Here is a 27562-nt window from a genome sequence, read left to right on the forward strand (position 1 = left end):
GATTTAGAGGACCCACAGTAAGTTAAAAAAAATTCTAGTCCAAAGTTTTTTGCAGGCTGCTACTGTGATTTTGGGTAACTCAACAACTTTGGCCCAACTTCTTGGAGATTCAGAGAGAAAATGGCAGTAAAATTTCACCTCATGCAGATGCTGTGAACAGTAATGAATAAACATGACAAATATGCTGCAAACAAGAGCTAAAAATGCTATGTAAGAAGCAATCTTTGCACCTACTAAAAGTCTTTCATCAGATGATTTCAAATTGAAGGTGTCTCAGGAGAAAAAAAAAAACATTGAAAATACAAACAGATTTTGTTTTTTGTACTTTTATTGAAAAGGTACATTTAAAAAAATACACAGACATTTTACCATTTACAGGTTGCAGATATAGATGCTCTAAAAGAGTTCACTCTATTTTGTTGTTTTATGATAACTCTTGCCCCTGATATCACAAACATTCCAGTCTAGTTGATATCGGTTTAGAAAGGGGGGCATGGGAGCGTGACCTGCAATATATTCAGTGAACAGAAAGACAAATTGTTCAATTATAAATTTTTTATCTTCTGTACATTATTGCATTAGGGAGCCACAAAATTATGTAGCATCATTACAAATGAAAACAGGTTAAAAATGAAGAAGATACTTATATAGAAATACATGGATTCATTATCTTCTTGCAGAATGCACAAGAGGTGCAAAAATGTGCAATTTAGGAAGCTCTTTTTCTGTTTGTATACGTTTGCTTAGCAACACAAACCAGTGAGGAAGCTACAAAATAAGTTAAACAAAAATAGCAAACAAGTAGTAATTATAGCTATGTTATATGGCTTTCTATTTCATTTAAATATCTCCAAATAAAATGTGAAATAAAGAAAATACATTACTTTATCTTTTGTTCTCTTAAAGAGAAAATTCAAAGCTACTTTGCTTCCTAACATTTACACAGCAACTAAAAATGTTTAATTCAGACAAGAGATACAGATCTAGTACTACACAGGATACAACAGTACTTGGGTCGAAACAGTACACAATCCCTGTCAACAACAGTACACCAAAGAGAGAACTTTGTCATCCGTTGGTAAGATGGTATCCACAAGTAAGCACTTGTGTTCATTGATTTTTGTTCCACACTAGAATACACTCAGTTGGATACCAGAGTTATTTACAGACATCTGAGGAAGATCCTAGTTTTCAAGTCTGTCAGGAAAATATTCCATATTGTTTTAAGCCAGATCATACCCATGGAAAAATAGAGAATGATTTTCTTTCTTTTTCTTTCTGACCAACATATGTTCAAGAAATCAAATATCTGAGATACACAAATTGAATGGGGTGGCGAGGGAGGGGTGGCGGGGAGGAAGTAGGGAGATAAAGCCTATGCTGCTCAGATTACTAAATTATAGGAGCGGTCTCTAAAAGCCCTCGTGAATCTAGTGATGTGTTTCTCTTTGGAATTGGGGAGCTGGGTGGTAGGCTGCATTTTGTGAGTGAATGGGGGTGCTGCAACACAAACTGCTTAACTTGCTGAATCCTTGTGGCTTTCTTTCTCAACTTCCTACTGGCCTCAAACGTCTTGGGGTTTGCAGACGTTAGTATGGAGCAAAGAGGATGGAGGCAGGAGTGGCGCGGATGGGCCCATGTCCAGGCCTCAGAAGAGCTGGAGGAATGGCTGGAGCTTGGAAGAGCGAGGCGGAGGGCCGGGGTGGGAGTGACAGCGCAGAGGACACGGCGGCTGCCGCTGCGAGAGGTGAGGACAGGAAGGCTGGGGCCAAAGGCTTCATCATATCTTTCTGGAATGCAAGTTTTGCCTAAGGGAGGGAGAAAACCAGGAATGGGGTGGAGATACTGTTTTTGAATAACCGCACCACAGGTATCTTTTCATAAGTAAAACAGCAACATTAAGAAGTCTTAAATTTTGAAAATCTTCACCCTCAGAAGTCGAGAAATGATTACGTTCACAATGCTGGTTTCAGTGGCTCATGGCACAGCTTTCTTTTATTTGGTGGTCTTTGCTCCGGTGTGCTAGGGCACAGGGAAAGGCCTCTGAATAAATTCTAAAGCTATTTTATGCTGCTGCTCACCAGGAAAAAAACATGCCCAGAAGTTTCCTGCTTAGGTGATGAAGTTCAATTCAAAATTCAGGCTTGTCTTAAACCACGATGAGGCCTGGAGAGTTTTGTTTTGTTTTTTAAGAATATGTGTGATCCTTCCCTTCTCTGAGATAAGCTGCATTGAAGTTAGGTAATGAGTTCAGTACTTTAGGGACCCTGAAGAGTCAAGAAAACAGTCAGTTCACACCTCTGTCACTGGCTACTTAATGAGTAGGCCTTGAAAAATCACAGCTAAATCAAATTTCTGTTGTTGAGAATGATTGTAAGTGGGCTAGAAACTCTCTATTTAACGGAATGCCAAGATGGAATCCTCCTGTGAAGAAATCAATGCTTAATTTCTCTCTCTTGCAATCAGGAGGAGCCTTGCAAGCTGGATTTGCTTAATGCAGGTAACACCTGCTTGCAGCGTCAGACAGAGGCTTTGGAGAAGCTGGAAGGTAATCTCAGAATTGCCTCCAGCTGGACAAGTTTAGCTTCATCCTCAGACTGAACACTGCACTGGGCCCAGTCCCAGGGAGATTGTGAAATCTATCCATCTTGGTATTTATATGACACTTATTGCTGGAGTCCCTAGGTGTTTTTGCAAAGACACTGAAAATAGCACATATTGAGAGCATAACAGGCTAATTACCAACATGCCTGCTAGAATGGAGAGAGCACACCATACGGACACTGCTTTACCTTCTCATGCCATATTAAAAAACAAAAACCAAAAAAACAGAAAGCATGAGGATATTAAATTAAATGGATGGATTTTTGTTTTATGAAAGAAATCCCTCTTTCCAAGTTCAACATCCCAGGATTCCTGAGGCATCATTTGTCCTTGTTCTTGAGACTTTACTTTATATGCTAAAGAGAATAGTCTTTTGAAAATAACTTGGTAAAGAGTAACATATTAGCTGTTAAAGAGGTTCAGTTTCTGTTTTCTAAGTAAGTTGTCCTATAGCAGAACTAAGCAGTTCAATCTAAAACTTCTGTCTATGAGGGCTATTTAAATTCGAAACCTTTCATGACCATTAGACTCTACGCCTTCCGTGCCCACAGTGGCTGCCCAACCCAGCAAGGCTGCCCCACAAAACAGGTGAGCAGGTGAGGTAAACTTACTGCTAGAATACTTGGGCTCCGCTGGAGTTTGTTGTAAGGGCTGTATTTTGGCTTCAGTGGTTTCCCTGCAACTCGATCTTTATGCCTTCGGCTAGAAATGTGCTGAAAAAAGTTTGATGCATTAGCTGAATTGAAATGTGAGTCTTATTCCATGTAAAATTTATTTCTAGGTAGCTGTTTTCTCCATTGCCAACTCTAGGTCCATAGTTCCACGATGGTGTGGGTAAAATCATTATGATTTCTAAATTAAGACTTATTCCTCCCTCAATTGTAACGCTTCTCTGTCTGTCTCCTGTTCTCTATAGCCCTTATCAGATTTTGCCTGGTATTAACACTGTTACTGATGAGTTTCTCTCTCTCTAATCAGATTTTGAGCCTTTGGAAGACAGGCTTATCATCTCACCTTACCAGAAGCTCCTGCTCAACTGTAGGCTCCAGTGACTACTGTTCCTGTCTCTCCAATATCTAGCCTGGAACCTGACATATAGTAACAGTAGATGCTCAAATATTTCATACTGACTTTTTCTTCCACGTAGCACCTGTATGTTGCATATTGTTTGCATCCTACAAAAGTTAGTCAACTTAACCGTGAGCACGGTAAAAACCATTCTATAGATGAGAAGATACACAGTCAAGTGGTGGCCTCAAACAACAATGTTTACTAATTCAGGATACGTTACCTGTTTGAGTTGAATTTCTGAGTTAACATGAACATCACAGATTTCACAATGAAATGTCTTGTTCTGTAGTCCTGACCCCTTACTGCCATTCTGCATCTTTAATCTTGATCCAGGTCTAGGATAGGATTTAATTGGACCAGCCCCATTACGAGCTTCAACCATGGTCTTGTGTTTAGATCCTAAGAAAGAAAGGACACATATTAAATAGCTATCCAAGAATTATACAAAGCTCTTTGTTTTCTTATCCTTGAGAAGTTTACCTGCAGGCTAAAATTCCCAATGCTTTTTTTAAATGATCACTTTAATGCTGATTTTTAGTTTAACACGTTATTGTAAAAAATGGAAAAATGTAAGAGTATATAATACAGAAAATATAGAGAAACATAAGAAAATAAAGATTACTCATGTTTTCACTACTCAGAGGTAACCACTATTATCATTTTAGGGTATTTCTTGTCAGATTCTTTTTTTAATGTACTAAAAATTTTTTTCAAAATGGGGATCATACTAATTAAATATCCTAAAAATTTCACATAACAAATCATGTACATATTTTCTGATCATTATGTTTTAATGGCTGATTAACATATATCATATTGGGTTACTAAAATTTATTCAGTATTTCCCTACTGGTGGGCTTTAGGTTGTTTCCATTTTTTTTCTCTTTTAAGTGTATTGCAGTGAACACTGTGCATAAATATTTATCTTCATCTCTGTCACTTCATCAAAATGAGTTTTAGACAGTATTAGATGTTTTTAGGAAAATAAAGAATAGGACAAGTTTGATCTCCAAGCTGCTTTTGTCTTGCTAGTTGCAAAGTCATATGATCATACTCTTCTAAAATCACTCTTTTGAATCAAAAAAGTAGAGAAGCATTGAACAACCCTAAGGTCTGAACAACAAAAGATTTGGTAGTCTGATGGGAAAAGTTGGGTTTCATTATAAACATTATTTAAATGCAAAAGATAGCTGCTAACCTGTGTTGTGTGCCTCCAGCTGTGACAGGGAGTTCACAGCCACTTTGCATAGTGAACAATAAAGTAATTTTTTGGCTTTTTCTTCTTCTGATTCAACAACAGTACCGGCAGCTCCATTTGTGCTCTTGGAGGGAGAAGTGGCTGCTCCAGGTGGCAGGGGTGTTGTGCCAGATTTGAGGAGAAATGAGCCACTTTCAGAGCTTGACGGCTGACTGGAACTGCTGGCTTTTAACTTCCCTTTATCTTCTAAGAGAAACACAGACAGATCTTATTGAAGCCTCATATATCATATAAACAAAGATAAATCACCATAAAGGAATTAAAAATAGAAATTTGATTCTTATGTGAAGTTTTTATTGCAGCATAGATTTCAGTTTATAAAGGTTAAATCAACCTCTATGTTTAAATCAAACAGAACACTATGCCATCAGTTTGATATTAGGTCATCCCAAGATAAGGATGACTTATGAAAAATGACTTTGTTCTCCCACTTGGAGAAGGTAAGTTTCTATCTGACATCCTTCAGTTGTAAATTATGCTACAAGGAACTCTTTATTATTAAACAAAACCACCTACCCTCTGATACAATTACATGATATGAAGGTAACATGAAATAAGCCATTAGGCCATGTTAGTTTCATTTGACTACTTACGTTTAATTATGACAGAGATAAGTTAAACTTTAATTTGTATACCAAGCTAAAATTTTAGCTTTGGATTGTGGGATAGAAGAAACATGGTTAATTTTGGTTATGATTAGCTAAGTTTTTGCTGCTCTGTGGATGGCAATGCAATTTATCCAAAATATAAGAGACCAAGATTCCATTCATTATGCTTATTAATTACTGCCAGTCTAAATCAAAAGTTTTAAATAATGACATTAACCATAAGCACAATATGAAGATTAGCCAAGTCATTTAAAGACACTTTGGCAGTTTGATCATGTAGCTACTAAATGCTTATAATCCTCAAGGCCCATGTGTAGGCTATGAGAGTCAGAGTGACTTTAACAGAATCTAACTCATTGAGGTTCATTTGCTATTCAAGACAGTCTCTGTTCAGTGACTCCTTTGGGAAAGAAACTGGGGCTTTGTAAGCAACAGCAAAATCCATCAAACATTTAATCCTAGTAGAGCTGGTACTTTTAGAAAATGTCTATAGATATGCTGATTAACTCTCATGAAGAGAGAAAGGGAATGAAATCTGAGAATATATTTGCTAATTGCCCTAGCTAATTTGGAATTGTATACCATTGGCCTAGAAGACTAAGAGGGAAGGAGAGACTAGGCAACAGCAATGTGGTGTGTGTTTCTGTGTGTATGTTACAAGGTTCTGTATATGGGTAAACCTAAGCTTTTAGGATACATTGCAAATGATGGGAGATCATATTTCTACTAAGATATTATATAAAGAAAAGCCTAATTGATTTAGGAATCAGTAGTTGATTTCCATCCTTTCTTTTCAGTTGGATCCATTCAGGTTGAGACTAGACACAGCCAGGGTGCTATGGAGGGATTTCAAATCTGGGTGTTACTTAGAATAAATGAATGCTGAGATCCTTTTAAACCCTTAGGTTGCACATTCCATATTCCCTTTCAGTGAGTGTACTAAAACTTCAGGACGACATGAAATATGATAGAAAAGGTCTTAGACTTTTATTAAACTGACCTCTACAGTGTGAGAGAAAGACATAAAATCATTCTTCCTAATTGGTAATAGTCAGCAAATTAGATTGGAGAATATTTTAGGCCTGGAACCCTCTCATCTATAAGGATCCCTCAGATTGAATCTGCAATCTTACAGAACTCATAAAGCAGCAAAATAATTCAGTAATCTTAATATTTGGAATTACTCAGTTTCTTGTGATGAAAATTAAAGTTATTACATACCAAAATCTTTCCTTGCTTCAAGCATTTCATATGAATTCGATCTAAAAGAATCTGACCTGTTTCAGTCATTGACTCACTCATTCCCTCATATTACTAATAATGTCCCTTATACTAATGTCCCTCATAAACCCTTACATTTATATAGAACTTTACAGTTTACAAAGTGCTATGACTTACATTGTCTTATTAGCTCTCACAGAAAACTTGTGAAACAGGTAAGGCTCAAAATGATTATTCCTATCTTAAAGATGAGGAAACCGAGCCTTTTCAAAATTAAATAATGTCCCACGGATTAGTAAGTGGTATAAATGAGCATGATGTTTTCTCTAACTGATCGGTCTGTGGTACACTAATATTTCAGCACAAAAGGAGGACTTAATATATCACTAGTGACATAAAAGTATACAACAGTCACCCTAGATGTGAAATAGCAGTTGCTTCGTTTTACAATTGTAGGTTAGTTTTTAAAGTATATTTATTTGGCATAAGTGAAAATATTATCCTGTTCAACAATCATTTGATTTAGGTTATATTGAGAAGATGTATAAAATTATATATTTTCTCTGTTCCTATTTCTTTAAGAAAAATATTTCCTTTTCATATCTTGTTTTCAAAGAGGTAATTTGTGAATTAACAAGTACATATTAACAATATGTTAATTGCTGACAATGTGCTAGACACTAAAGAGAATAGTAAATAAAGTAAGTATGTACTATGAGAAAATTACAGCATAGCAAGAGAAAATGAGACAGTCATTCAAAGATCTCTAATTTACAACAGAAACTGGTAAGAGGCATGAGAGCATAGAGCAGAAAATGATTACTTCTGCTTGGGAAGAACGAGACATTTTTCATTAAGGAAGTGGCATTTTGAAGGTTTTGAAGGTCAGATTTAGATAAGCATAGAATAGGGTTGAAAATGAGTGGGAAGTGAATGGTTAGAAGCAGAAACATGAGGAAATACCTAGGTATTCGAAATCTTGGGGTTTTCTTGGTGAATACTTGGTAGTTGAGCATAGAGCTGGCAACAAGTGTAATGGGAGATATTATTATAGAGGTCAATTGAGCCAGAAGGCAGAGAATATCTTAAAACTATTAAAATATATACTAAGGGCAGACACTTCCCTTTTAAAATTGAGATGTATGGTATGTTTAACACTTACATGATCTAAAATTCAGATAAATTATGTTTTAAATTTTTTTCTCAGATAGGCCAGAGTCCTAATCTTTGAGAATATTAAGGAAAAATATTGACTTTGGAAATGTGTATATGATTTTACTCTATTCAGGAAATTCTGTTATTGGATAGATACTATCTAGTCAATAAAACAGATCCTAAAATTTGAAAAGTCACTGATGTATTTATATATTTGAATAGTGGCATTCTTTCTCAATATGCAAACGTCTAAACTTCAAAGCCTAATTTTATTATTTCTCATCTTAATTGCTTGATATTTTAATGAAAATCCATTGTTTTATTCCTCATTCCTTCCTGGTATTTTAAAAACCTCTTTGTGTATTTGAAAGTTTAATTAATGTACTGTTTACTTCTGTTTCTTTTAATAAAGATGCATGTCTTCTGGAACTTCTGGTTAAGATGAATTCCATTTTCAAGTATTCCCTCACCTAATGTTAATTAGCAGGTTTTCTGACTGTCCTAATTATTTCTTGATTACTCAAACACATTTATAAGGTTTTATCCTACAGGATTTTGAAGCAGAATTTGCTTAGCTACATCAGAATTGTTCGTTGTAACAAATATACATAATTTATGCATCCAAGTGAATTTATTTCTTCAAAGTAGTGTCCTTGGGAAGTTCCATACTGATTCATTTATTTTCCAAAGCTCCAAACACTTGAAAACTCTTTTCTTTGATACTCCTTTTATGTCCAGTTCATAAGCCATGTAAAGAAAATCAGTCTTCAAAATGTATCACCCTTATTTCTTACTCCAAAATCTTTACTCAAATTAATCCACCTTATTCATCAAACTTAGCACTACATTACTCAAACGCAGCCTCAGAAGACTAATATGCTAAGACAAAAAGAACATACCAGAAGCTCTAAAAAGAAGTTTTAAGAAACCAATCCTGTTGGCATATGGAAGAGTCATGTCCATTCATAGGTCTTAATTTAAAAAACAATAAAAAATTAATATTCTACCTACAATGTAGGTCTTATATTTTGAATTAGAACTTTGAAAGCTGTAATCAAATTTTTATTATTTGACTTGTAAGATTTGCTTTTGAGTTTAATTTTACCAATGTAATAAGATTTTCTAATCAGGATGCAGTGGTTTAATAATAGATACATATTTTATGCAATAAATGTATGCTCTCTGCAGAAAATTTAAAAAATGAAGTCAGACAAACATTTTAAAAAATTAAAATTACTTATGATTCTATCATCTACAATAACAGTTGGTAAACTTTTTCTATACAGCTCCAGAAGACACGTTAAGCTTTGTGGCTATACTGTCTCTGTTGTAACTACTCAACTCTGCTTTGTAGCAGAAAAGCGGCCACTGGCATGGCTGTGATCCAGTAACATTTTACTTATGAAAATAGGTGGCAGGCAATATTTGGCTCACAGGCAATAGTCTTGACCTAGCATTATGATATTTTGGTATATATTACTCTATACTATTTTTTACATAATAGCAAATATGAATATACAGAAACATACTGTTCTGTAACTAATATTTTTCACTTAGGAATAAATCAAGAACATTTCCATGTCAATAAATGCAGAACTGGATTAAGATTTCTAACACCAAATTATATGTATTTATATGAATGTACTATATTCAACAGTTTTCTTTTGATATTTTGGTTATCTCTGGTTTGCACTTTTGTTAATGTTTAAAGGATACTGAACAAGACTTCTGTGGCCTCAATGAAGGACACAACTGAGAATTGAAAGCAACTGGTATTTAGTATTATAGCATGTTAGAGAAAGTCCCTCAGAAACCCCCAACACAGTCCTTTATAAGATTTAGTAGAACTGGTCCAGCTACCAGCACCCTATCACCCACCTGTCCAGGCCTTATAAAGTAGTCTGAAGATTGGAGGACTCACTGGAGTCATGAATTTCTGGTCTGGTTGGGAGCTTCTGAATCCCAAACTAATAAAACTAGAAATGCAGGTAAGAAGGGGACACTGGGATTTCATTCCCTAGTTAGACTACTGCAGGTCTTGGCAATCTGTTCCTCACTTGTGGTTGAAGGGAGATGGGGTTGGAGCAAGAAAGGTAAGAAGGAGAAGAACCTATAATCTCAGTTTGGCATGTCAAGGTTGAATAAGATTTCTTTGGGCCAATAGGATGCTTTGAAAGGTAGCCTGGCTCAAATCATGTTGTTAGTGCCCAACATAGGAAGTCTGATCACTAGGACCTTGGCGGCAAGAGGCTGAAGGGTGGGCCTTTAGTGGCATAAGCTGAGGAAGGGTTGTAAGAGGTCAGGGAACCAACCTTATGAAGAATTCACACGTTGTCCCTGAGAGTCAGACAGCATCTGGACATCTGCCATTCAGAGGACAACCATAAATGTCATTAAGTACAAAAGCATTTGCCCTTTTTTCTCCTCTTATCCCTAACGATGGAAGGCGCAAGAATCAGAAAGCATGGAACACGGAAGAAAGAGCAGACCATGCCCCTTTTCGTGGTTCAACCTGAGCCAGAAAAAAGGGAGTGTTCAACTGGATAAGAGCCTAAAGTTTCAAATAGGACCAGACTTTCTGATATTTGACAATGTCTTTGAGGAATGAGAAAGGGAGATTCAATAGAATATACAGTCATGTGTCACATAATGACATTTCAGTCAATGATAGACTGCATACACAATGGTGGTCCCATAAGGTTATAACGGAGCTGAAAAATTCCTATTGCCTGGAGGTGTGGTAGCTGTCATGATGTTGTAGTGTAACACATTACTCATGTGCTTGTGGTGATTCTGGTGTGAACAAACCTACTGTGCTACCAGTTGTATAAAAGTATAGCACACACAGTTATGTAAGGGATATAATACTTGATAATGATAATAAATGACTGTGTTACTGGTTTATATATTTACTATACTATGCTTTTTATAATAATTATTTTAGAGTATACTCCTTCCATTTATGAAAAAAATTAAAGTTATCTGTAAAATGGCCTCAGGCAGGTTCTTCAAGAGGTATTCTAGAAGAAGGCATTGTTATCATTTATGACAGTTCCATGCGTGTAGTTGCGCCTGGAGACCTTCCAGTGGGTTAAGATGTGTAAGTGGAAGACAGTGACATTAATGATCCTGACCCTGTGTAGGCCTAGGCTAATATGGGTGTTTGTGTCATAGTTTTTAATAAAAAAATTTTTTTTAAAAGTTAAATAAATAAATTTAAAGATAGAAAAGAGCTTAGAGAATAATATAAAGAATTTTTGTAGCACTCTGCAGTGTGTTTATGTTTTAAGCTAAGTGTTATTACAAAAAAGTCAAAAGTTTAAAAACGTTTAAAGTTTATAAAGTGAAAAGATTACATTAAGCTGAGGTTAATTTATTACTGAATAAAGAAATTTTCTAAAAATAAATTTAGCGTAGCCTAAGTATATAGTGCTTATAAAGTCTACAGTAACATCCTAGTATGGTAAGTGTATAGGAATGTCCTGGGCCTTCACATTCATTCACCACTCACTCACTGACTCACCCACAGCAACTTCCACCTCTACAAGTTCCATTCATGGTAAATGCTCTATACAGGTATGCCATTCTTATCTTTTATACAATATTTTTATGGTACCTTTCTTATGTTTAGATACACAAATGCTTACCATTGTGTTGCAATTGCCTACAGTATTTAGTACAGTAACCTGCTATATAGGTGTGTAGTGTAGGAGCTAAATAGTTCATATGGTTTAGCTGTGTCCCCACCTAGATCTCATCTTGAATTGTAGTTCCCATAATCTCCATATGTCATGGGCGGGAGCCGGTGGGAGGTAATTAAATCATGGGTACAGTTACCTCCATGCTGCTGGTTCTCATGATTGTGAGTGAGTTCGCATGAGATCTGATGGTTTCATTAGGGTTTTTTCCCCCTTTCACTTGGCACGTCTCCTTGCTGCCACCATGTGAAAAACGACATGTTTGTTTCCCCTTCCACGATGGTGGTAAGTTTCCTAAGGCCTCCCCAGCCATGCTGAGCTGTGAGTCAAATAAACCTCTTTCGTTTATAAATTATCTAGTCTCGGCCAGGCGCAGTGGCTCACACTTGTAATCCCAATACTTTGGGAAGCCGAGGCAGGCAGATCACTTGAGGTCAGTATGAGACCAGCCTGGCCAACATGATGAAACCCCATCTCTACTAAAAATACAAAAAAAATTAGCCAGGCGTGGTGGCACGTGCCTGTAATCCCAGCTACTTGGGAGGCTGAGGCAGGAGAATCTCTTGAACCCAGGAGGCAGAGGTTGCAGTGAGCCGAGATAGTGCCACTGCACTCCAGCCTGGGCGATAGGGCGAGATTGCATCTCAGAAAAAAAAAAAAAATTACCCAGTCTCGGGTATGTCTTTATTAACAATGTGAGAAGGAACTAATACTACTGTAAACTATTTAGCTTAGGCCTGTAGTAGGTTGTACTGCCTAGATTTGTGTGAGTACTATACACTGAATGATGTTTGCACAATGACAAAATAACCTAAAAATGCATGTCTTGGAATGTATCTGCATTGTCAAGCAACACTGCATTGTTAAGCAACCCTCTATAAGCTATCATGTTTGTACCTCATTGAATTCATACATTCAATAAACCAGTTACATAAACAGTATTATATGCAGACATCTCTGAAAACTCATCTGATAACTTCCTCAGGACATGAACTTTGAAGAGAAATTGCTGGGACAAAGATTGTGTACATTTCTGAGCTTTTGATGCATATACCAAATTGCCCTCCAGAATGGTCATACAAATGAATACTCTTAGGAGTGTCATAAAAGATTGTGGCTTCCCTGTACCTTTATCAGCCTAAGTATCCATTGACCTTACCAATCCAACAGACATAATATGGTATCTCATTGTTAATTTGATTGGTATTTATTTTATCACTAAAACAGATGAATATTGTTTCATAAGATTAATGATGCTTTGTATCTCAATGTAATTAAAAAAAATTTTATTATTCTGAAAGGAAACAAAAATCTTACAGTTTTGTTTGTTTGTTTGTTTGTTTTGAGACGGAGTCTCTCTCTGTCGCCCAGGCTGGAATGCAGTGGCCGGATCTCAGCTCACTGCAAGCTCCACCTCCCGGGTTTATGCCATTCTCCTGCCTCAGCCTCCCAAGTAGCTGGGACTACAGGCACCCACCACCTCACCTGGCTAGTTTTTTGTATTTTTTAGTAGAGACAGGGTTTCACGGGGTTAGCCAGGATGGTCTCGATCTCCTGACCTCGTAATCCGCCCGTCTCGGCCTCCCAAAGTGCTGGGATTACAGGCTTGAGCCACCGCACCCAGCCTAAATCTTACAGTTTTAAGAGTTAAAACATTGTACACTAAAGTAAAAAACTTTACAATAATAATAAACTTTCTTTTATACATCCTAATAATGTGAAGTTGATTGAAGCATTGTTCTTGAAAACTGAAATCAGTATTGCAGTCATTATTTGAAAATTTGCTTTATGCAGAGCAAAAATACTAGCCTAATGGCTGTTCCAGGCAATTGTATCTTACAATAATGGTAAACGTAACAATAATAATCACAAATCAACCACTCATAGTAACTGAGCACTCACTATAGACAAATCACTATTTTAAGAATTTACAGTCATTATCTAATTTATTTTTCAAACACTATAATGAGACAGAAATTGTTACTATCTGTACTTTTAAACATTTTTCTTTTTCTTTTAATTGAGGTATAGCATATATTATAACATATATACATTTAATACATTTTAATGTATGTATATAGATACAATATCACATAGATACAATACACCTGATGATCAAGTGTTTTCACCACCCCAGAAGCTCCCTTGAACCTCTACTAGTTGAGATTCCCCCAAAGATAACCCCTCTATTAACCTAGATCAGTTTTATCTATTTTTAAGCTTCCTATAAGGAAATCACACAATATATTTATTTTGTGTCTGGCTGCTTTCACTCAACATTATGTCTGTAAGATTCGTCTATATTATTATAGATAGAAGGATATTTTTTCAGTGCTGGGTAGTATTCCATTGTATGAGTATGCCACAATTTATTTACCTATTTTGCTATTGATGAAAATTTAAAATGTTTTCAGTTTTTGGCCATTTTGAATAATTCTACTATGTACATTCTTTTAAGTGTTTTTTGGTAGACATAAATACTCATTTTTGTTATGTATGTATACACAGTAGAATTATTGGGCCACAAGATATTCATATCTAGCTTTAGTAGATTCTGAAAAGTTTTCCAAACTGATTGTACCAACATATATTTCCATCAGCAATGTATGAAAATTCCAATTGTTCTACATCTTGTCTAATTCATGGTATCAGTATTGTCGGTCCTTTTGATTTTAGCCATTCTAGTGGAGGCGTGGTGGTATCTTATTGTGGTTTTAATTTGTATTTTCCCAATGGCTAGTGATAATGAGCTCTTTTCGTTTTTTTATTGGCCGATTGTATATTTTGTGAGTGTTTGTTCATATCTTTAGCCCACTTTTAAAACTGGGTTGTCAGCTTTTTCATTATTGATTTATAGGAATTATTTAAATATAGCCTGAACAGGAGTCCTTTGTCAGATATACATATCACAAGTCATCTTTCAGGTTGTGGCATGCTTTTCACTCCCTAAATGTTGTCTTATGATAACCCCAATTGTTTAAAAAGAAAAATCTCCAAGGCTTAAATAGAACAAATAACTTGCCTGTAGTCATTCAATTAATAAATGGTAGAGTATGGATTCAAACAAAGGCTTCCTGAACCCTGAGCCAGTGCTCTTATTGCTCTTCTGTGTTAAGAATATTAGACTAAGAATGCTTAGTTTTAGAAATAGCTTCTTGAATGTCTTGTTGACTAAGGGGGAATGGATGGTAATATCTTTGTATATCTAAGTTACATGATGCCATAGAAAGCATACCACATGATATGGTTTGGCTGTGTCACCACCCAAACTCATCTTGAATTCCCATGTATTGTGGGAGGGACCCAGAGGGAGGTAATTGAATAATGCGGGCAGGTCTTTCTCATGCTGTTCTCCTGATAGTGAGTAAGTCTTATGAGATCTGATGGTTATATAAGGGTGAGTTTCCCTGCACAAGCTCTCTCTTTGCCTGCTGACATCCATGTAAGACATGACTTGCTCCACCTTGCCTTCTGCCATGATTGTGAGGCCTACCCAGCCATGTGGAACTGTAAGTCCATTAAATCTCTTTCATTTGTAAATTGCCTTTTTCAGCGGCATGAAAACGGACTAATACAGAATATTACAGGCACATTTTGTAGAGAACCAGATAAATAAGTCTGCTTTGATGTGGTTCTTTAATGGTTGTGTAGCAGGCCTAGAGTATGCCATCCCTGTAGCAGCCAAAGGAGAAGCTCTGAAAACAGAGTAGAAGTTATTCTTTTGTAAGAGAAGTATACATCTATTAAAAAAAAAACTCTATCTGTTGGGGTGTCTCCCTCATTCTACCAAGAAAAGAAGGAATGACTCTAGCCTCTAGACACTCTAGTAAATGGAGAAGGCACTGATTTAAATTCGCATAAGAAACCTTACCCTTGTTTACTGTGCTTTTCCTAGTCACTTCCTCATAACTGGCCTCCCCACACCCTTCTTTATTTGTTATAGCTTGAGATTATATTTAAGCCTGAATTCAAAGTCACCTCTTGGAGATTTACTCATTTCTCTGGGTATCTCCCATCAATACATGAGGTGTACATGTTAATAAACTTTGTTTTCATGTTAATGTGTCTTTTGTTACAGGAATCTGTCCCAACCAAGAACTCAGAAGGAGAGAAAATTATTTTTTCCTCCCCTATAGTTGGAACTTTGCATGTAACCTAAGAAAGCAAACGACAATAGTTTTCAAAAGTTCATTTTAAGAAAAATTTTGTGTAGGTATTGTTTTATTTGAATTTTCAGGTCTTGTCTGATTTCCCAAAAGAATTAATGGACACTCAGAAGGAGGTCTCTGATTCCCTATATGAGATAAAAATTTCTTTGCATTTTTGTTTTTGATAATGTGTGTCTTGGTTTATTAAGTTGCTTGAGTTAAGGCCACTAAGAAGTTTAATTTTCTGCCTCTGAGGGGTTGCAAAGATTTAGAAATTACAATAAGTGGGGCAGATACAATATAGGCATCTATGCTTGGTGGAGTGGAAAATTAGTATAACTATTGTTAAACAATATATAATTTCACCAAGAAAGTCTCCCTCTAGAAATTTGTCTTAAGGGAATAACCATCCATCCATTCAACAACTACTGATTGAGCACCTATTATGTGCTATACACTATACCAGGCATGGAAGTTAGCAGTAAAAATACCAAATCTCTGACTCAGTGGAATTAATCATCTAGTGAGGGAGAGAGAAAATGTGTGTGTATGTATTTATATATACAAATGTATTTTAAATAATTTAAATGTAAATTTTAATTTATATATAAGTATACTTATTAAATAAATGTGAATTATAATAATAAATGTATAAACTTTTTTATTACATGTAATAAATATGAAAGCACATATATTCAAAGCATATATAAAACTATATAAAAATTATATATGTAAAAAATATATATAGTGGCCAGGCCAAAATATATATAGGCATGGTGGCTCACGCCTGTAATCCCAGCACTTTGGGAGGCCGAGGCGAGTGGGTCACCTGAGGTCAGGAGTTCAAGACCAGCCTGGCCAACGTGGTGAAACCCCATCTCTACTAAAAATACAAAAATTAGCTGAGCATGGTGGCACATGCCTGTAATCCCAGCTACTGGGGGCTGAGGCAAGAAGATTGCTTGAACACGAGGGGCAGAGGTTGCAGTGAGCCAAGATCTTGCCACTGCACTCCAGCCTGGGCAACAGAGTGAGACTCTGTCCCTCAAAAAAAAAAAATTTATATATATATATATATATAATATCTCATAGTGATAAGTGCACTAAGAAGAAAAATAAAGTTGGTCATGGTAAAGAGTCAGCTCAGGCCTATCTGAAGAGGTGATATTGAAAGCTCCTTTGCAAAGATTAAGATAGTCATAGAAATCTAACATGGCTGACTCCATCTTGCGTCTATTCTCACAGGCTGGCTGTCCTCACTCAGTGCCGGGTGTAGGCCAAGCTAACCATGGAAGGAATTTAGTTTACAGTTTAACTTTGAAGCAAGGATGATAATAGTTCCTCCCTAAAACTGACCCTCCCTGCCTTGTTTTGTAAATCTACTGAAAGGTGATAAGATTAAGAGGCCTGAATTCTGCTAAAATACAGGTGTAGTTAAACGATTACCAGCCATTGTTTCTTAGCTTGCTTTTCTACAATCCCTTACTGCTCAGGAGTCCTGTGGCCAGAAGTTACAAGATTTGTGACTTTCCCAATCTTTCTTATAGATAACATCACTGTTGTAGAGCCTAAGATTGGTGTTTTGAGATGTTTTTCAGACTTTTCAACTGACTGACTCCACTTAGACCCATGACTCATGACTCAAGCAGACCTGTAGTCCCGACTCAGAGGCTGACTCAGCACATGAGGACAGTTTTCCACACCTCTATAATTTCATTCCCAAACAATCAGCATTCCCCATTCCCTAGCCCCCTGCCCATGAAACTATCTTGAAAAACTCTAACCTCCAAGCTTTCAGGGCAGCTGATTTGAGTAATTACTCCCATCCTCTCACTTGGCTAGCCCTGCAACTGTTGAACTTTTCCTACCACAATACTGCTCTCAGTGGATTGGTTTTATCTGTACAGCAAGCAAGATGAACCTGTTAGGCAATTACAATATTTGACAGAGACGTGGATGAAATAATAGGAGTTCTGGGAGAAAGAGTGTCCCAGGAAGAATGCATAGTAAGTCTAAAAACCTTGAAGCGGGAACAAGCAAGGACAAGAAAGTCAGTGAGACTGGCGTCTGACTGCAGGATGTGAGGTGGAGGAGTTGGAGGGACCAGATCACATACAGCCTGGTAGAACATGAGAGAAATTTGGGTGTAACATAAGTATGATTACTGAGTAGGGAAGAGAGATGATCTGATTCCTGTTTTCATAAGATCATTTTGCCTTCTTTGTGAAGAATAGACTGTGAAAGGATAAACATGAGGAGATCAGTCAAGAAACGACTGTAGTTGCCCATGAGACAGCGGATGGTTGCTTAGACAAAGGTGGTAGTGGTAGAGAATTGAGCAGTGGTTTCAGAATATATGTGCAGGTAGAACCAACTAGACTTATTCATCAGGTGTGGGACGTTAAAGAAAGAGAGGAATCAAGTCTCATTATCATGGTTTTAGCATGAGCACTTGATAAATGGTGGCTGATGTCATTTACTAAGATTTGAGATAACAGTATTTAGGATGCTAACAAAACTTCCTGGCCTCTCAGCCAGGAAAACTTGGTTATTCCTAATTCCATTTTTGACTGATTGAGTCATCTTAAGCAAGTGATGTATGTGATTGGGACCTTAATGCTTACATGTGCAAAATACTACCCTTTTCTTATTGACATTAAGAACCAAGAACACTGTAAAAGTGAGGCAAGGGCTTCAGGTGGAAAATGCAATGGAAAGGTAATAGTTGTAAGAAGTAAGCTCAGATAATGAGGCCAGGGTCATGAATTCTATTCCATACTTCCCAGGACCTGTGAATTTCTAAATCCATGCCATTTATCACTGAGGACTCATTAGGCTCATTGATACCTATTGACATCTTCTGAAATAAGCCTTCCAGAATAGCAAAGAAGCCCCAAAACTTGAAAAAAGTCCTCAGATCACCAAGGTCACAATTTCAATAGAATTGCACTTTGTGCTTTCTGAGGTCTCTGAAGAATACTGCTTGTCAACTAACACAGTGAATTTTTCCTTTTTATACTCAATATTGCACTAAACAGAGGCATGCAGTGAAAGGACTGCTGGTCATATTCTTTCCTGTATTCACAAGCACCTTGTCCAACATCTCATTATTATTCCAAAAAACAAAGCAATGCCCATATTACTGCTTAACACTCATTAAACCAAGTTAGCTCACTTTGATAAGGAATTCTGAAATCATTCTCTGCTTTATCTTTCCACTTTCTAAATAATAAGAAACTAATGGGCATCAGTCAGAGTACCTACTTTCTTCCAATTGTGCAGTCTTGTGAGAAATGAAGCTGAAAAGCTCAGGGGGCTCTACAGCAGACAAAAGGGGGAAAAAAACCACACTGCAAACCTGTATGTATGTAAATTGGTGTGCTGCAGAAGACTTAAGCCTTTGCCTTGTTCGTCCCCTCCTTATCTACACATTTGACAAAATACAACTGATAGAAGTCACCAACTGATGACAGATATTTTAAAAGTTTAAGGTAGAATTCCATTAGATAGTTAATGGATTTTTTTTTTAAAGCACACAGGCTGTAAGATGAACAAATGAATTCAATACCTTGGAGTTGTCTGCAAAATAAAGTGTTGCAAGAGATGTAAAGATGCTAGAGTATCATCACTATATTGTTGGATGCACAAAAAAGGAATATTCATTTGTAGTGTAATGGGACTACACCTATCTAAAGGAGCAGGAAGAAAAGGCCAATATTGCAGATAATGATCAGATACAACTCTCAGGTTGCCTTACTTATTTATTAGATATTTTCCTGAAAGGTTATGTGCATAAAGATCTTGGAAAATTTAGTAATAAGTTGAACACACTATTTAAAAGATGTGTGTGTGTGTGTGTGTGTGTGTGTGTGTGTGAAAATAGAGCTTTCTTGCCAGTGCAATAATCACACACAATTATTTTAAAATTCTATATTCAGATGGATTAGATTTGCTTAAATTAGGAACATATATAATAAAAAGTTATATATGCATCAGAAGAGGTCAATAAACACAATAGGGAGAAATGATTATATAAAGGGAATATACACATCAATCAGATGTGCATATTCCATGCAGATAAAACTTCTGCATGGAAGTTTTATCCTTGTTCTAAAGCTCCAGATCTCTCATGAGCAAATGTCTGGTCTCCTATTTCTTAGAGAAATGGGGAAGCTGGATGAGATCACCCCAATATTATAATTTCTTCCATCTGCACCCATTTTCTTCACATCTCTGAGGAAAAGGTGTATGCTTCCACTTGTCCTCTGTATTTCTTTTTCTTTTTCTTTTTTTTATTATGCTTTAAGTTCTGGGGTACATGTCAGAACGTGCAGTTTTGTTACACAGGTAAACACATGCCATGGTGGTTTGCTGCACCCATCAACCCATCAACTACATTAGGTATTTCTCCTCCCCTAGGTAATTCCTCCCCTAGCCCCCCACTCCCTAGCAGGCCCCAGCGTGTGATGTTCCCCTCCCTATGTCCATGTGTTCTCATTGTTCAACTCCCACTTATGAGTGAGAACATGCGGTGTTTGGTTTCTGTTCTTGTGATAGTTTGCTGAGAACGATGGTTTCCAGCTTTATCCATGTCCCTACAAAGGACATGAACTCATCTTTTTTTATGGCTGCATAGTATTCCATGGTGTATATGTGCCACATTTTGTTCATCCAGTCTAACATTGAACATTTGGGTTGGTTCCAAGTCTTTGCTGTTGTGAATAGTGCCGCAATAAACACACATATGCATGTGTCTTTATAGTAGAATGATTTATAATCCTTTGGGTATATACCTAGTAATGAGATTGCTGGGTCAAATGGTATTTCTAGTTCTAGATCCTTGAGGAATTGTCACACTGTCTTCCACAATGGTTGAACTGATTTTCACTCCCACTAACAGTGTAAAAGCGTCCCTATTTCTCTACATCCTCTCCAGCATGTGTTGTTTTCCTGACATTTTAATGATTGCCATTCTAACTGGTGTGAGATGGTATCTCACTGTGGTTTTGATTAGCATTTCTCTAATGACCAGTGATGATGAGCATTTTCTCATATATTCGTTGGCCACATAAATGTCTTCTTTTGAGAAGTGTGTGTTCTTATCCTTTGCCAAGTTTTTGATGGGATTGTTTTTTTTCTTGTAAATTTGTTTAAGTTCTTTGTAGATTCTGGATATTAGCCCTTTGTCAGATGGCTAGATTGCAAAAATTTTCTCCCATTCTGTAGGTAGCCCGTTCACTCTGATGATAGTTTCTTTTGCTGTGCAGAAGCTCTTTAGTTTAATTAGTTCCCATTTGTCAATTCTGGCTTTTGTTGCCATTGCTTTTGGTGTTTTAGACATGAAGTCTTTGCCCATGCCTATCCTGAATGGTATTGCCCAGGTTTTCTTCTAGGATTTTTATGGTCCTAGGTGTTACATTTAAGTCTTTGATCCATCTTGAGTTGATTTTTGTATAAGGTGGAAGGGGTCCAGTTTCACTTTTCTGCATATAGCTAGCCAGTTTTCCCAACACCATTTATTAAGCAGTGAATCTTTTCCCCATTATTGTTTGCGTCAGGTTTGTCAAAGATCAGATAGTTGTAGATGTGTGGTGTTATTTCTGAGGCTTCTGTTCTGTTCCATTGGTCTATATATCTGTTTTGGTACCAGTACCATGCTGTTTTGGATACTGTAGCCTTGTAGTATAGTTTGAAGTCAGGTAGCGTGATGCCTCCAACTTTGTTCTTCTTGCCCAGGATTTTCTTGGCTATGAGGGCTCTTTTTTGGATTAAAGCTCTTTCCTATAGCTTCAACTACTTTCTTTACACTTGATTCTTTTTTTTTCTGTCTACAAATGCTGAAACTTCCATGTTCTAAAAGTCATTCCATAACTCAGTTTACTCCCAGAGCTTCCCGCCTATCTTCTCTCTGGTGCTGAACTAGAAGTGGGAGTGTGAAATATGCCTTTCTGCTTCCTGTCTTCCTATCCATCCTTATCCTCCTGTCAAAGGCAATGGTGTCTCTTTTGTCTTCTCTTACACTGGACATGAATTTCTTCTAGAAACTTTTCCCCTTCAATGTCCACAATATTTTTCACCCTGGATGTTCATGACACTTTCCCTGACTGGGTGTCCTTTAGCTTCTACGACAGCTTGTTCTAGACCCCCTTTACCATCTCCTATTCTTCTGCCTGCCCCTAAATGTTGGCATTCCTCAAGATTATACTCTAGTCTTTTTCTTGGGCATTACATGATCTAATTCAGTTCAATGACTTCCTCTACCACATTGACATAGATTCCTAAATCCAGAGGTAAATTCTCTACTTTTCTTTCAAGATGAAGACCCTTTTCCACCATATTCTATAGGATGTCTGCTTTTAGATATTTCCTGGGCATTTCAAATTCAACATGCCTGTTACTGAATGAATAAGCTGCTCCACACAGGGGCCTTTCCAAGTAGTCCCCACATCAACTAATGGTATTGCCAGTTATATATTAGAACTGTCAGCAATGACTCTTAAATTATTATCTCTCTTACATTCTGCATTTAACTAATTATCCTCATCTATCAGCCTTATTCACCGTTTAAACTAGCAGACATTTATTTAGCATTTACTATATGCCACTGCCTCATTTTAGGCTGTAATCTATTCTCTCTGGATTACCATGAAATTTCTTTACTGATCTTGACCATTCTAGTCTCTGAGCCCATGTCCTCCCTTCTTCCCTACTCCATACTTTTATAATCCTCTTCACATAATTATATTATGATCTTCCATTAATTATAATTATTTATTTGCACTTCAAAATTATTACCAGGATAGAGAGATTCTTGAGTCCTGGAACCATGTCTTGATTTATCTTTATGCCTAATGTACAGAAAGCCATAGGTGAGCAATAAGTTTGCGGAAATAAGAAATGTCCAATTCAAGGCAGTGCTCTCCAGCCTCATAGTAAAAACACAAGAAAATTTCACTGCTAATAGCTGAATCATAACTAGTAAAACAAATATACATAGAATAGACACATAAATGCATTTTAGCTGTTGACTATGTAAATTACTCATATCATTGTTGTCAAGTCTATATATTTGCAATATATATTTAATGTCACTTGAGGTTAAAACAACTCTCTTGAGTGGATCTCCTTGAGATGTACTAGACAGGGTCATAACAACAAACACATTCCCTTGTGACAGGTCTAATATTTTGATATTTGATAATATGAACAAATCTGTGATTATCTCCTTTGTTATAAATCCTATACAAACGTACATATAGATAAACAAGGTACCTCTAATAACGATATAGCTAAGGCATATACCTCTGCCAGACAATCTGAAGCACATGTGAAAAAAAAAATCACCAAAATATAGCCATTCCTCTTTGCAGCTAAACTCATGTTCTGTTCTTTGGCAAGATTTCTCATGAAACTATAGGTATTCTGTTTGGAAATTCATCAGAGGTTTCTAGCCCAACAACCCATCTCTGCAATGGTCTATATAGTCAATATTAAATTACATTATACAATATTCACTTGTGTTATCAACGATTACATGGTTGATATACTTGTGTAACAATACTCTTTAAGAAATCCCACCAGGTGTGGTGGTTCATACCTGTAATCCCAGCACTATGGGAGGCTGAGGTGGGCAGATCATTTGAGGTCAGGAATTCAAGACTAGCTTGGCTAACATGATGAAACCCTGTTTCTACTAAAAATACAAAAATTAGCCAGGCATGGTGGCACACATCTGTAATCCCAGCTACTTGGGAGGCTGAGGCAGGAGAATTGCCTGAACCCAGGAGGCAGAGGTTGCAGTGAGCCGAGATCGTGCCACTGTACTCCAGCCTGGCAACAGAGCAAGACTGTTAAAAAAAAAAAAAAAGAAAGAAAGAAAAGAAAAGAAAAAAAGAAGAGAGAGGGAGAGAGAGAGAAAGAAAGAAAGAAGGAAAGAAAGAAAGAAAGAAAGAAAGAAAGAAAGAAAGAAAGAAAGAAAGAAAGAAAAGAAATTCCCCATCGAATGTCCCATGGCATTATTTAATTTCTCCTACTCTTTAGGTAATAGATATGCATTACTGAAGGTGTCATTATAAAGACTTTGTGTCTTACTGAAGGTGTCATAATAAATACTTTGTGTGTTGGTGATGGTACCACTCACAATTAACCCATATCCTCAAGGTGCATAATTTTACATCTGGTGGCCCAAGACTGATTCTGAAGTACACTGGGAATCCTTCAGTCATCCATTTAGGCTTCCTCCAACTAGATGCCTCATTTAAACTTGGTTTAATTCCAAATGTCCCCAAGGGTTACCTAGTATAGTTTAGTACAGGCTGGTTCAGCTCATAACACCTACTAGTTAGCTGACTTGCTTTATTAGTCATAGGATTTCCTGTTGGAAATATCTGATCTCGATTCCTCACTCGAGGGTGAACTACTGGACCACCTTTGGAAACAGAAAACATTTTCTATATGGTGTCTACCATTTTGCAGAAGTGGAAAACAAAACAGATACTTAAGTCATAAGCCCAGAAATACTGAGTAGCCAAGGACAGACATGGAACTTAAAGCTAGTTTTTGAAATTCTCTGAGCACTATAACATTACACATTGGGTCAATCTAAGGCAGTCGGGCCCTTCTCATCCAGTGCTACATTATCATGCCTGGAGCTAAATTCCAGAAACCCTGTCTCTTCAAGCATGGCTGATGACTGTGAAGCTTGCGAAATCCTAATTAGCTATGTTTATGTCTGATTTTCATATCTTGACTTTTAGACTAATCCTGAAAGCAGGGAAAATTATCTATAAATTAAAGTGACTCTTCACTGAATCAGAATCTGCATGTCCTTATCTTTAGAAAAAAAAACAAAAACAAAATAAAAAGCTTATTCATTTTAAGTAACTCAGGACCCATAAAAGTTAGGCGGTGAACTTCAAAAGTCCAAAACCAGCCCTGCATTATACTCACATCTTCCGGTAATTCTCTGCCAGGCTACGATCATGACTTACGATGTCACTGCTCTTTCCATTTGAAAGCCTCTGTCAATCAGGTTCTGGCCATCGGTTCATGGCCTGCAGAGATTCGGTGGTTCAATAAAAAGTCAGCCATTGCCCTCCTTGTCTAAGTATCATATGACAACTGTCCCATTGTCTCGTGTGCCACTTTGGAAGCACAAGCTGCCAGTCACACCCAGATAAAACAATGGCATCTCCAACTATCTCCATGTTGAAAGATGGCAGCCTACCTTCTGTATCAGTGAACTGGCACCGATGTTAGTGAACTTGTCAGCTTTTCTGAGTGAGCATAAAAGAGGGCTTGTTCGCTAGAGTTTGAATCTAATAAACAGCTTTCTCTTATTTTGTGTAGTTTTTCCAGCCATTTGACTTGCAGAATAGAGAAATCATATTTCAACTTCTCCAGGTTGAAAAACTGCCCCTTTTCCAATTTGTCACCAAGAGATGTGAAACAGTTATTTCTGAGGCAGCTTTATTATGGAAAATAGAATAAGTAACTCATGTCACTCAAATCAAATTCCTCAGGGAGTAGGTCCAGTAGAGATACAAAAGCCGGGAGTAAGATTAAAAACTAATTTTCTAGGTGAAATGAGAAAAGGCTCTTTTTCTTTGAAATGAATGGCTCTTTACAGAGGAAACAGATTCACAAAGTATAAGTAAAACATTTGAATTCAGGTCCCCTCACCCTCCTTCCTCTCTAGATGCAGAAAACAGCAAAGGGTTTTAGCTTTGATATTTCAGACAGGATGAGGTGGACACTGGCAATGGAAAGGTCAGCCTGAGAGCTACTGAGGAAACTGAGTCTTTCTTCATCTAGTCAGGGAAACTTCCAGGAGACAAGCTTTTTGCCTCAGGCTGCTTCAGGGACGCAGGTACCAGGCTCTTACTCTTTATGCACCTAACTACGTACTTACTGCCTGCTCAAAGGAGACTATGTGGACATTCAGGGGCTGGACTGCCCAGGTATAATACAGATACCAATCCTTTAAAAATATATTTCTAAAAGCCAATTATAAAAAAATTCTAATGCATTTAAATTCAATCTGCAGCTTTATTACAGTGTTGTGCTGGCTTTATATTTAAGACCTAGAGGTTAGAGGAGAAAGTCTGTTGGCCACAGGAAGTCTCCTTTAAAAAGTGCTATCAGGTTGCTCTGCCTCTGGAGTAGCCATTCTTTTTGCTTCTTTCTTAACAAACTTGCTTTCACTTTTTTTCTGTGGCAGGGTTGTCCAATCTTTGGGCTTCCCTAGGCTACAATGGAAGAAGGAGAATTGTCTTGGGCCACACATAAGTTATACTAACACTATCGATAACTGATAAACTAAAAAAATTGAATCTCAAAAAAATCTCATAATGTTTTAATAAAGTTTACAAATTTGTGTTGGGTTGCATTAAGTCCTGGGCTGCATGTGGCCTGTGGGCTGTGGGTTGGACAAGCTTGTTCTATGGACCTGCCCCGAATTCTTTCTTGTGTGAGGTCTAAGAACCCTCTCTTGGGGTCTAGATCAGGACCTCTTTCTGGTAACATCTTCCTGGCAAACTATGAAGGGACTACGCTAAAGAGATTCCTGACACAAAGGAAAATCATCAGCACAGCACCAATTGGCCGACTTTGAGTAAGTGGTGGGGTACATTTTCCCCAGGTAAACGATGGGATTGGGCTAGAGGTCCAATTTAGGAGAGTTAGAGTCCCTCCTAATACAGAGAAGGTTAAAGGCCCTTCTTAGTAAAAGGCAAGGACACTTGACTGAACTTGGGTTTGAGGCCCAACTTAGGAAGGTTAAAGTCCTTCCTCAAATGTTAAGGGGTTAAAGACCCACCTCAGTAGTCTCTCTTTGGTTAAAAATGGACTTGGCACTACGAGCTGTTAACCGCTATTCTCTTTAGATTAATCTGCCTTGTGCTCTTTGCTGTCAGCTGTGGGTGACTGGATTAGGCATGTACCAAATCATAAGACATGGGGAGCTTTTTCCTCCCCAATAGGGGAAACTTGAGAGCTGATGGGACTGCTGGAAGAGATCCCTTTGCAACTGACAAGTGGCCGCCTGAACTTTTGACTCAGTGGCGCTGGGATCTGTGGGTCTTTCCCTGGCTTCCCTGAATTCCTTGCCTTCTCTACCCCACCGCAGGCCATGTTTTTCTCTCTCACTTTCCCTCCTTTCCCTCTTCTGTCTTTTCTGTTACTTGGGGACACTGTCTGCTCTTCCATCCTGTCCAGAGACCACATGTTGAAACTTCTGGTCTGAGGTCATTCCATCCCACTTTGAATGGATTAAGGATGGCAGGCATCAACCAAGGGCGTGTTAACCTTGCCAGTGTGATATTGGGTGCTAAGTGGAGTGGCTAATGTCTATGTTTTGTCATGCATATTTTGCTGTGGCTGGAATGGAAAATGTTAATCCACTTCCTCTATGCAGCCTGCTGGGCTGCATCTTGCAAAATTGAGAGACCTTTTTGCCTATGGTCCCATGAAACTGAAAAAAGATAATTTTCCTTTGTGATGTGGTTTGACCCCCAGGGCTATGGTGCAAGAAGCAGGGTCGCTAGGGCCGCTCAGGGAGAAGTAACCCAGAAACCTAGCATGCTGGTGAAAGGCAAGAATTTCTTACCAGTCAGCCTTCTGGCCTCTCTCTGTGCAAACTGGTTGAAGGAATGGTAAAAATCACTGTCTCCTGTAAAGTTTTGATTCATGGGAAAAAGGATTTGTGAGGCTAGTGTTAGCCTGTAGCAAATCTGATGTGCTTTACCTTATGAATTTATCTTTCTGCTTTATTCTGTCATAAAAAATGTACCCTAGAATAAA

The 27562-nt window shown here is 37.4% G+C and overlaps 1 protein-coding gene across 11 annotated transcripts in view; it reads right to left on the bottom strand.

Moving 5' to 3' along the window:
* Window positions 1-310: 310 nt before the first annotated feature.
* Window positions 311-27562, bottom strand: part of ZNF385B (zinc finger protein 385B) — a 417130-nt gene continuing 389878 nt past the window's right edge. For 10 of the 11 annotated variants that reach the window (XR_002516179.2, XM_009182538.4, XM_009182541.4 and 7 more), the window contains 4 exons: window positions 4874-5119; window positions 3896-4074; window positions 3216-3317; window positions 311-1808 (listed from right to left, as the gene is read on the bottom strand). Coding sequence is in view for 10 of the 11 variants with exons in the window: in XM_009182538.4 (XP_009180802.1) it covers window positions 1590-1808; window positions 3216-3317; window positions 3896-4074; window positions 4874-5119 (746 nt within the window). In the remaining variant the exon portion in view is untranslated. The remainder of the gene's footprint in view (window positions 1809-3215; window positions 3318-3895; window positions 4075-4873; window positions 5120-27562) is intronic. The other variant, XM_017946686.3, reaches the window with a different exon arrangement.

This window comes from Papio anubis, chromosome 10, assembly GCF_008728515.1.
Source record: "Papio anubis isolate 15944 chromosome 10, Panubis1.0, whole genome shotgun sequence".
Lineage (NCBI taxonomy): Eukaryota > Metazoa > Chordata > Mammalia > Primates > Cercopithecidae > Papio > Papio anubis.